This window comes from Terrapene carolina, unplaced genomic scaffold (genome assembly GCF_002925995.2).
Source record: "Terrapene carolina triunguis isolate 2854851 unplaced genomic scaffold, T_m_triunguis-2.0 Scaffold53, whole genome shotgun sequence".
Classification (NCBI taxonomy): domain Eukaryota; kingdom Metazoa; phylum Chordata; order Testudines; family Emydidae; genus Terrapene; species Terrapene triunguis.
The window spans coordinates 18570529-18582870 of record NW_020664404.1 but is presented as its reverse complement, the minus strand read 5'-3'; the positions used below and the strand labels follow the sequence as shown (position 1 = coordinate 18582870).

Sequence of the window (12342 nt, the reverse complement as noted above, 5' to 3'; positions counted from 1 at the left end):
GGCTGCTAACAGGGAGTTTCGCAAGGGAGTTTGGAAGGGGAGTGGGAAGGGGCGAGGGTCCCTTGCCAGTTCTATCTGTTTTCCCTTTATTCCCCTTAAAACTTTAAACTTCTTGCTTAAACAACCCTTTCAGCGGACAGGGGGCTGCAGACGGGAGTTTGACAGAGGGAGGCTTACAATGGTTAGGAAGACCCGCAACACCTGTGCCAGCACTGCTTCTGTCTCCTCCACCTGTGCCTGTAGCCAGACAGAGCGCCTGAGCATGGATGCTTCTACCCAGATCCTGGTGTGGTTTTGCAGAGACTGTAACTTGCAATTTCCACTTACTGATATCCAGGCTGGGGGGACCATCCAATGTGAAAGGTGCCTGCTGGTGGAATCTCTCAGGCAGCAGGTGGGAGAGCTACAGGAGGAGGTGGCTAGGTTGAGAAGCATCCGAATCCACGAGCAATTCCTGGACAGTGTCCATGTGGAGACAGCTGAGGTAGCTGTCCCAGGACACAGGACTGCTGATACACCACTGGTGGAGGAGGAGATGGCTCAGGGTGGACACTGGCAGCTGGTTACTTCTGGCAGCAGGCAGTGCTCCACCCCTGCTCCGAACCCTCCCGCTGTGGTAATAGGTAACCGTTATGCTCTTCTTGATACAGGAAAGAAGGCATCACCCCCTACAGTAAAGGAGGAGAAGCCTCGTACCCCTAAGGCTGGGAGGTCTGCTGCCACCACTGCGAATAGGAAACGTAGGGTAGTGGTGGTCGGAGACTCTCTGCTGAGGGGGACGGAGGCGCCCATCTGTCGCCCTGACATTTCATCTCGGGAGGTATGCTGCCTGCCGGGAGCCCGTATCCGAGACGTTACGGAGGCATTGTCGAGGATTATCCAGCCCTCTGACTACTACCCCATGCTACTCATCCATGTGGGCACAAATGATACTGCGCGGTGTGACACTGAGCGGATCAAGAGTGACTACAGGGCTCTGGGAGTACGGGTGAAGGAGTTTGGAGCGCAGGTGGTATTCTCTTCGATTCTTCCTGTCAAAGGTAGGGGCCCGGGCAGAGACAGATGCATCATGGAGGTGAATGCCTGGCTGCGAAGATGGTGTCGCCAGGAGGGCTTTGGCTTCCTAGACCACGGGATGCTATTTGAGGAAGGACTGCTAGGCAGAGATGGTGTTCACCTTTCGAGGAGGGGAAAGACCCTATTTGGACACAGACTGGCTAACCTAGTGAGAAGGGCTTTAAACTAGGTTCGACGGGGACAGGTGAGCAAAGCCCGCAGGTAAGTGGGGAACATGGAGACCTGGGAGATGGGTCGGAGACGAGAGGGAGTGTGGGCTATATTGGCAGAGAGAAAGGAGGGTCAGGACAAAACCGGGAGGAAAGATCAAACCAGTATCTTAGATGCCTATATACAAATGCGAGAAGTATGGGTAATAAGCAGGAAGAACTGGAAGTGCTAATAAATAAATACAACTATGACATTGTTGGCATCACTGAAACTTGGTGGGATAATACACATGATTGGAATGTTGGTGTGGATGGATACAGCTTGCTCAGGAAGGATAGACAGGGGAAAAAGGGAGGAGGTGTTGCCTTATATATTAAAAATGTACACACTTGGACTGAGGTAGAGATGGACATAGGAGACGGAAGTGTTGAGAGTCTCTGGGTTAGGCTAAAAGGGGTAAAAAACAAGGGTGATGTCATGCTAGGAGTCTACTACAGGCCACCTAACCAGGTGGAAGAGGTGGATGAGGCTTTTTTTAAACAACTAACAAAATCATCCAAAGCCCAAGATTTGGTGGTGATGGGGGACTTCAACTATCCGGATATATGTTGGGAAAATAACACAGCGGGGCACAGACTATCCAACAAATTCTTGGACTGCATTGCAGACAACTTTTTATTTCAGAAGGTTGAAAAAGCTACTAGGGGTGAAGCTGTTCTAGACTTGATTTTAACAAATAGGGAGGAACTCGTTGAGAATTTGAAAGTAGAAGGCAGCTTGGGTGAAAGTGATCATGAAATCATAGAGTTTGCAATTCTAAGGAAGGGTAGAAGGGAGAACAGCAAAATAGAGACAATGGATTTCAGGAAGGCGGATTTTGGTAAGCTCAGAGAGCTGATAGGTAAGGTCCCATGGGAATCAAGACTGAGGGGAAAAACAACTGAGGAGAGCTGGCAGTTTTTCAAAGGGACACTATTAAGGGCCCAAAAGCAAGCTATTCCGCTGGTTAGGAAAGATAGAAAATGTGGCAAAAGACCACCTTGGCTTAACCACGAGATCTTGCATGATCTAAAAAATAAAAAGGAGTCATATAAAAAATGGAAACTAGGACAGATTACAAAGGATGAATATAGGCAAACAACACAGGAATGCAGGGGCAAGATTAGAAAGGCAAAGGCACAAAATGAGCTCAAACTAGCTAAGGGAATAAAGGGGAACAAGAAGACTTTTTATCAATACATTAGAAGCAAGAGGAAGACCAAAGACAGGGTAGGCCCACTGCTTAGTGAAGAGGGAGAAACAGTAACAGGAAACTTGGAAATGGCAGAGATGCTTAATGACTTCTTTGTTTCGGTCTTCACCGAGAAGTCTGAAGGAATGCCTATCCTAGTGAATGCTAATGGGAAGGGGGTAGGTTTAGCAGATAAAATAAAAAAAGAACAAGTTAAAAATCACTTAGAAAAGTTAGATGCCTGCAAGTCACCAGGGCCTGATGAAATGCATCCTAGAATACTCAAGGAGCTAATAGAGGAGGTATCTGAGCCTCTAGCTATTATCTTTGGAAAATCATGGGAGACGGGAGAGATTCCAGAAGACTGGAAAAGGGCAAATATAGTGCCCATCTATAAAAAGGGAAATAAAAACAACCCAGGAAACTACAGACCAGTTAGTTTAACTTCTGTGCCAGGGAAGATAATGGAGCAAGTAATTAAGGAAATCATCTGCAAACACTTGGAAGGTGGTAAGGTGATAGGGAACAGCCAGCATGGATTTGTAAAGAACAAATCATGTCAAACCAATCTGATAGCTTTCTTCGATAGGATAACGAGTCTTGTGGATAAGGGAGAAGCTGTGGATGTGGTATACCTAGACTTTAGTAAGGCATTTGATACGGTCTCGCATGATATTCTTATCGACAAACTAGGCAAATACAATTTAGATGGGGCTACTATAAGGTGGGTGCATAACTGGCTGGATAACCGTACTCAGAGAGTTGTTATTAATGGTTCCCAATCCTGCTGGAAAGGCATAACGAGTGGGGTTCCGCAGGGGTCTGTTTTGGGACCGGTTCTGTTCAATATCTTCATTAACGACTTAGATATTGGTATAGAAAGTACGCTTATTAAGTTTGCGGATGATACCAAACTGGGAGGGATTGCAACTGCTTTGGAGGACAGGGTCATAATTCAAAATGATCTGGACAAATTGGAGAAATGGTCTGAGTTAAACAGGATGAAGTTTAACAAAGACAAATGCAAAGTGCTCCACTTAGGAAGAAAAAATCAGTTTCACACATACAGAATGGGAAGAGACTGTCTAGGAAGGAGTACAGCAGAAAGGGATCTAGGGGTTATAGTGGACCACAAGCTAAATATGAGTCAACAGTGTGATGCTGTTGCAAAAAAAGCAAACGTGATTCTGGGATGTATTAACAGGTGTGTTGTGAGCAAGACACGAGAAGTCATTCTTCCGCTCTACTCTGCTCTGGTTAGGCCTCAGCTGGAGTATTGTGTCCAGTTCTGGGCACCGCATTTCAAGAAAGATGTGGAGAAATTGGAAAGGGTCCAGAGAAGAGCAACAAGAATGATTAAAGGTCTTGAGAACATGACCTATGAAGCAAGGCTGAAAGAATTGGGTTTGTTTAGTTTGGAAAAGAGAAGACTGAGAGGGGACATGATAGCAGTTTTCAGGTATCTAAAAGGGTGTCATAAGGAGGAGGGAGAAAACTTGTTCACCTTAGCCTCTGAGGATAGAACAAGAAGCAATGGGCTTAAACTGCAGCAAGGGAGGTCTAGGTTGGACATTAGGAAAAAGTTCTTAACTGTCAGGGTGGTTAAACACTGGAATAAATTGCCTAGGGAGGTTGTGGAATCTCCATCTCTGGAGATATTTAAGAGTAGGTTAGATAAATGTCTATCAGGGATGGTCTAGACAGTATTTGGTCCTGCCATGCGGGCAGGGGACTGGACTCGATGACCTCTCGAGGTCCCTTCCAGTCCTAGAATCTATGAATCTATGAATCTATAAAGGAGGAGATGAGATCAGAAATGGAGGTGGTGGGGCAAGATTATTTAGGGATTTGTAGATGAGGCTGTTTGTTGTGTGGTAATGGAAGGATTCAAGGTATTTGGGAGTAACATGGTGAGAACAACAGAGAGGGGAGGAAGATGACTTACTCTGAATAAAAACACACAATGCATTATGCTCACCTTTCAATGCCATTAAGTTTAAAGGAATGTTTCCTAGACATCAGCAGCCCACCTCCCCATGCTGCCTGTAAAAAATGAGATGTTAACATTATAAAATAAAAACAAGAGAAGAAAAGTTCCATCCTTCATAAGATAGTTACAAAAATATTTTCTTCTAAAAGATACAAGCTATTAAATAAACAACTCAGGCATTAAATGTTACAAGAAATCCAATCTATAAAGGAAAAAACAAACAGATCAACGCCCAGTCACACCACACAGACAATAAGGGAACAAAATGCATATATTCAAGACGATTTTCAGCTCATTTGTTGGCATATAACAGAGTATTGTAAAGTGCTGTGCCACAGCTGTAGTTTTATATAGCATCTGCAAATAACACTGGTCTACAATTTTTGAGAAGTCGTCTGCTTCAGAGATAAAATGTGCTATTTATTATATATTTTAATGTGCTGAATTCAAATATGACAATTAAAACAACTGATTGGCTACTGTTTCTAAGATATTTAAGTTTTTACATTTTATGTCTATGTATATTGTGTAGATAGTAGAGATTTAATCATAAATTGTAAACCTAGGTCTTTTCATGTGTTTATGGTTGCTTTACATGATAATATTTCACCTGTCCTGTTTATGTAACACTTTAAAAATCAGCAAAAGGGTTATATAAATAAAATTTATTACGAAACAAAGGGCAAAAAACTATTATGTACGTAGTTTAGTCCCATTCAGTGTCTACTCGGTGCTTCTTGGCTTGTCTCTTGTATTCATTAAATGGAGCATCTCTTGTCACTGTCCAGCAATAGTCTGCAAGCATTGATGGGCTCCATTTGCCCTGATAGCGTTTCTCCATTGTTGCAATGTCCTGGTGAAATCGCTCGCCGTGCTCGTCGCTCACTGCTCCGCAGTTCGGTGGAAAAAAATCTAGATGAGAGTGCAAAAAATTTATCTTTAGTGACATGTTGCAACCAAGGCTTTTGTATGCCTTGAGGGGGTTTTCCATCAACAACCTGTAGTTGTCTGCTTGTTGTTTCCGAGAAAATTTATTGCCACTAACTGGAAGGCTTTCCATGCCGTCTTTTCCTTGCCACGCAGTGCATGGTCAAATGCATCATCTCGAAGAAGTTCACGAATCTGAGGACCAACAAAGACACCTTCCTTTATCTTCGCTTCACTTAACCTTGGAAATTTTCCACGGAGGTACTTGAAAGCTACTTGTGTTTTGTCAATGGCCTTGACAAAGTTCTTCATCAGACCCAGCTTGATGTGTAAGGGTGGTAACAAAATCTTCCTTGATTCAACAAGTGGTGGATGCTGAACACTTTTCCTTCCAGGCTCCAATGACTGTCGGAGTGGCCAATCTTTCTTGATGTAGTGGGAATCTCTTGCACGACTATTCCATTCGCAGAGAAAACAGCAGTACTTTGTGTATCCAGTCTGCAGACCAAGCAAGAGAGCAACAACCTTCAAATCACCACAAAGCTGCCACTGATGTTGGTCATAGTTTATGCACCTCAAAAGTTGTTTCATGTTGTCATAGGTTTCCTTCACAGGTTTCCTTCGTATGGACTGCATGACCAACTGGAATTGATGGCGAAACATTGCCATGATGCAGTAAAAGAGCTTTAAGACTCGTCTTCGATGAATCAATGAACAGTCTCCACTCATCTGGATCGTGAACGATGTTGAGGGCTGCCATCACACCATCGATGTTGTTGCAGGCTACAAGATCACCTTCCATGAAGAAGAATGGGACAAGATCCTTTTGACGGTCACGGAACATGGAAACCCTAACATCACCTGCCAGGAGATTACACTGCTGTAGTCTGGAGCCCAACAGCTCTGCCTTACTCTTGGGTAGTTCCAAATCCCTGACAAGGTCATTCAGTTCACCTTGTGTTATGAGGTGTGCTTCAGAGGAGGAGGATGGGAGAAAATGTGGGTCCTGTGACATTGATGGTTCAGGACCAGAAGTTTCATCCTCTTCCTCTTCCTCGTCTGACTCAAGTGAGAATGGTTCTGGTGCATCAGGAATTGGCAGTCCTTCTCCGTGGGGTACTGGGCGTATAGCTGATGGAATATTTGGATAATGCACAGTCCACTTTTTCTTCTTTGACACACCTTTCCCAACTGGAGGCACCATGCAGAAGTAACAATTGCTGGTATGATCTGTTGGCTCTCTCCAAATCACTGGCACTGCAAAAGGCATAGATTTCCTTTTCCTGTTCAACCACTGGCGAAGATTTGTTGCACAAGTGTTGCAGCATATGTGTGGGGCCCACCTTTTGTCCTGATCTCCAATTTTGCAGCCAAAAGAAAGGTGATAGGCTTTCTTAACCATAGTGGTTATACTGCGCTTTTGTGATGCAAAAGTCACTTCACCACAAACATAGCAGAAGTTATCTGCACTGTTCACACAAGTACGAGGCATCTCTGCTCACTTTGGCTAAACAGAAATGTGTCCCTTTGCAAAATCAAACACTGACAAATAAGAGAGCACCACACTGTATGATTTCTAGAGCTGATATAGGGCAATTTGTTCAGCAGAGTGATGTAAGCTTCGTTATGATTGCATCATCCATGACTTCTAGGAATAACATGATGCAATTCATATCATGTATGACGCAATACCAGCTTCAGATTGCATCATTCATTGTTTTGCTTAAAAAGTATGTACTGTCCAAACCCAGTCATAGATTTATTCATAGATCCAGTCAAAGATGTATTTTAGTCATTTTTGGTTTAAATTGAGATCCCTTCCCTTTATAACTCACTTATCCTCCGCCATTCCCAAGTCAAGGGTCGTATATACTGACCCAATAGCATATCTTGAAAACTAGAGCCAATCAACAATTTTAAGCATCATTTTCGTTCTCAGTGACCCAGAATTAGTAGTTTGACTACATTTATTTCAGAAGCATTTTGGCTGTAGAGCAGTGTAATAAGTATGGATAAAAATAAGCCATATTCATTGTGCCTTATTAAACAAATAATCCATTGGCTTTAATGTGATTTCATGCATGAATAAGATAATCACAACATTTAAGGACGAAGGGTGAATTCTGTCACACTGAAGTCAATTTGAACTGCTGGGTGGCAGCTGGGACCTGAGCACTACCTGTGGGCCCAGGTTCAAGGTCTGTGATCCATCATATTTAATTCATTGCATGCTCTTTTAAATGCCTTGACCAGCTTCTTTCTTTAGAGTAGCAAACCGAAGCCATCAATTATCTTGATCCACAGTGCATACTAACTCCAAGAAGAATTTATATGAAAATCCTCTTTATATTTACCAAAGATTAGACTGCATGGGTAAGGTTTAATAAACTGAAACGACTTCATTTACATTTAACCTGGTTATAGTGGCACAGTATTGTACCTACTGAAAAAGAAACACTTCAAAATTCAACTTATTTTTAACCCAAAATTTCCAATAAAGATTGCCTAAAGTCAGGCCTAAATCAATATTTAGGCATCTAAATAGAACTGGTTTGATTTTAGGAAGTGCTAAGACCTCACAGCTCTGATCAATTTAAAAAACAGAAAATCAGGCCACCAATATAGGGATCTAAATATGCACTTAGATGCCAACCTAAAGTTAGGCAACCACTACTGAGAATTTTGGCTAAAATTCACACATTTTACTTCAGAGTAAAAAAATAATATGACTAGCTACTATTCATTCAACTATATCAGAAAGAAGAATTTGGCCTAGTGATTTAAATTCAACTTCTCTTGCCAGGAACTGTACTTATCCCAGTGACTCTGTACTACTAAGGTGGTATTATATGCAGAAGAAAGGATTCATCATAAAAAGAATAATATTAATCAAAATGATAGTTCATTGTGTGCCAGAGAGGTGTATTATGGTATTTTGAGTTGCTCTGGTCTGACACAAAGAAAATGCATTTTGAAGCAGTATTTGTTGTATTATTCCAAGACTTGAATGAATGCTAACAAATGCTATTTACTTAATTTCCTTTCTAAACAAGCACACCCTTCACTGCAAGATGGTATCTTGTTCAAGCATGTCTATTCATCACAATCCATTCATACACATTAGTTGTATTGGAACCCTTCAAAGCAGATGCTCTTTTCTGAGGTAAAGAAACAAGTTCCAGACTTTAATCCTATAAAAGAATAATTGTGAGCAATATTTCTGAAAAGCATTACATCCACATGCATCCAGAGTCCATACTTCTCGCAGATGTCAGCAATGTTGTCAAGAGGATCAAAGGCTCCATACACTGTTGTACCAGCTGTGGCACTGACATACAGTGGGATATGGTCCTGAAAATAATACAAGATAATTCAGGCCATATTAGCTGAAGGGATAGCTCAGAGAATATGTTCTTCTTTCATCTCATATCAATCATCAGTAGCTATTTCTATAATTAATGTTGCAATACATTTTCATCATCACCCCTTTTCTTCACATTAACAACTTTCCCCAAATTCCCATTTGAGACTGAAATTTTCCATTTTTTGTTTCTGCCTGAAGGTGGTGAATGTTATGGAAAGTTTGGTCAGTACCATAATAATGAAACCAGAAAAGATGTACCTTTAGGAAAAGATGGGAGCCACCTGACAAAAAAAGAGAATATCATCTTTGTTCACTGATTCACCAACCTAGTGAAAAGGGATTTGAACGAGGTTCAAAAGGAGCAGGTGACACAAGCCCACAGGTAAGTAAAAAAAAAGTTACCTTAATAGAAGGCTAAATGTTGGAGAAGGGGGAGGGGCACAGCATGAAAAATTATAATAGACTCATAGGAGCAAGAGGAAAATCTGTGGGGGGATTTGCTCAACATGTCTATACTCGGATGCAAGGAGTATGGGGAATAAATGGGAAGAACTGAAAGTATTAGTACATAAGATAAATTATGACTTAATTGGTGTCACAGAGACTTGGTAGAATAAATATTATGACTGGAATATTGGTATAGGGAGTACAGCTTGTTCAGGAAGAACAGACAGGGCAAAAAGGGAGGAGGTTTCATGCTACGTCGAGATTATATATACTTGTTTTGAGGTCCCAAACGAGGTAAAAAGCAGACCAGTTGAAAGCCTCCGGATAATATATAAGGGGTAATGTCATGGTAAGGATCTAGTATAGACCACCAAATCAATAAAAGGAGGTGGAGGATGCATTTCTAGAACATAAAAGAGAAATATCCAAAACACAAGACCTGGTAGTAATGGGGGACTTTAGCTACACAGACATTTGTTGGAAAAGTAATACAGCAAAACACAACATTTCCAATACGTTCTTGGAATGTATTGGGAATAACTTCTTGTTTCAGAAAGTGGAGGGCATAGCCAGGGGGACAGCCATTTTAAACCTGATTCTGACTAATAGGGAGGAATTGATAGCAACTCTGAAAGTGGAAGGCAATTTGAGTGAAAGTGACTATGAAATGATAGATTGCATGAGTCTAAGAAAAGGAAAGAGTGAGAGTAGAAGAATAAGGACAATGGACTTCAAGAAATGCAGACTTCAGCAGTCTCAGAGAACTGATAGATAAGGTCGATGGGAAGAAAATCAAAGGGAAAAATGAGTTCAGAGAAGCTTGAAGTTTCTCAAGGAGGCAATATCAAAAGCACAACTGCAAACTATCCTGGTTGCAAAGGAAAGATAGGAAAAATAGGAAGAGGCCAATACAGCTCCATCAAGAGCTCTCTGAGGACCTGAGAGTCAAAAAGGAATCCTACAAAAAGTGAAAACAAGTTGCTAAGGATGAGTGTAACACCGGCCGACCCCAGTTGTTAGTGGGCGGGATCGAACTTGGGACCTCTGGAGCTTAGTGCATGAGCCTCTACCGCATTAGCTAAAAGCCAACAGGCTGTTAGGTAAGGCTGTAGAGCAGACTCACTTTATCTCGCTCTCTAAGTCGTCTCGATGCCACTAAATGGGACACGAGACCACACCCAGAAGGTGTGTGGGTTACACAAGCACAAAGGACTAGCCCAAGCATGTAGGGACAAAATCAGAAAGGCTAAGGCACAAAGTGAGGCACAAGGGACATAAAAGGTAATAAGAAGAGCTTCTCTAAATATATTAGGAGCAAGAGAAATACAAAGGAAAGTATAGGTCCTCTACATAGCAGGGAAGGAGAGCTAATAACTGATGACATTTAGAAGGCTGAAGTGTTTAATACCTATTTTGCTTCAGTCTTCACTAAAATGGTTAATAGTGACCAGACATTCAATACAATTAATATTAACAATAATGGGGAAGGAAATCAACCCAAAATAGGGAAAGAACAGGTTAAAGAGTATTTAAATAACTTAGATATATTCAAGTTGGCAGGGCATGATGAAATTAATCCTACAGTATTTAGAAAACTATCTGGATCTTTGAGAACTCACTTGGTGAGGACAGGTGAGGTCCCAGAGGCCTGGAAAAGGGCAAACATAAGTATGGGCAAACATAGTACCTATCTTTAACAAGGGGAACAAAGAGGACACAGGGAATTATAAACCAATCAGCCTGGAAACATACTGGAAACATACTGAAATAAATTATTAAACAATCAGTTTGTAAGCACCTAGAGTATACTAGGGTTGTAAGGAATAGCCAGCTTGTATTTGTCAAAAAAAGTCATGTGAAACCAACCTAATTTCTTTCTTTGACAGGATTACTGGCCTAATGGATGGTGGGGAAGCAGTAGATGTGCTATATCATGATTTTAGTAAGTCTTTTGATACATTCTCACATGAGTCTCATAAGCAAACTACGGAAAAATGGACTAGATGAAATTGTTCTAATGCAGATGCACAACTGATTGAAAGACCATACTCAAAGTAATTATCAATGATTCACTGACAAACTGGGAGAGTGTATCTAGTGGGTTCCCGCAGAGGCCAGTCCTGGGTCAGATACTATTCAATATTTTCATGAATGACTTGGATAATGGAGTGGAGAGCATCCTTATAAAATTTGAAGATGACACCAAGTTGGGAAGGGTTGCAAGGATTTTGGAGGACAGGATTAGAATTCCTAACAATCTTGACAAATCAGAGAATTGATCTGAAAACAACAAGATGAAATTCAATAAAGACAAGTGCAAAATACTACACTTGGGGAAAAAAAAATCAAAAGCACAACTACAAAATGGGGAATAACTGGCTAGGTGGTAGTACTGTTGAAAAGGATCTGCAGGTTATAGTGGATCACAAATTGCATATGAATGAATTAATGTGATGCAGTTGGGGGAAAAGGCTAATGTCATTCTGGAGTTTATTAACAGGAATGTTGCATGTAAGACATGGGAGGTAATTGTCCAGTTCTACTTGGTACTGACGAGGCCTCAGCTGGAGTATCATGTCCAACTGTGAGCACTGTACTTTAGGAAAGAGGTGGATAAATTAGAGATAGTCCAGAGAAGACCAACAAAAATGATAAGAGATTTAGAAAACCTGACCTATGAGCAAAGGTTAAAAAAACTGCGCATGTTCAGCCTTAAGAAAAGAAGACTGAGGGGGGACCGGATAGCCATCCTCAAATATGTGAAAGGCTGTTACAAAGAAGACAGGGGTCAATTGTTCTCCATCTCCACTGAATGTAGGACAAGAAGTAATAGGCTTAATCTGAAGCAAGGAAGATTTAGGTTAGATATTAGGAAATGCTTTCTAACTCTAAGGATAGTTAAGCACTGGAATAGGCTTCCAAGGGAGGCTGAGGAATTCCCATCACTGGAGGTTTCTAAGAACAAGTTGGACAAACACCTGTCAGGGATAGTTTAGGTTTACTTGGGTCCACCTCAGTGCAGGGGGCTGGATTTAAAGACCATTCAAGGTTCCTTCCAGCCCTACATGTCCATGATACAATGACTCTCTACTTTTAATTGTAAGACAATTTTGTAACTTAAAAGATGTCTTCTATGTAATCCAGGCAAATACTACA

The 12342-nt window shown here is 41.5% G+C and overlaps 1 protein-coding gene across 2 annotated transcripts in view; it reads right to left on the bottom strand.

The window, feature by feature from the left end:
• Positions 1-12342, bottom strand: part of LOC112109099 (glutamate decarboxylase 1-like) — a 77431-nt gene that overhangs the window by 11033 nt on the left and 54056 nt on the right. For both annotated transcript variants that reach the window (XM_024203490.2, XM_026657320.1), the window contains 2 exons: positions 8610-8726; positions 4437-4501 (listed from right to left, as the gene is read on the bottom strand). In XM_024203490.2, the coding sequence (XP_024059258.2) occupies positions 4437-4501; positions 8610-8726 (182 nt within the window). The remainder of the gene's footprint in view (positions 1-4436; positions 4502-8609; positions 8727-12342) is intronic.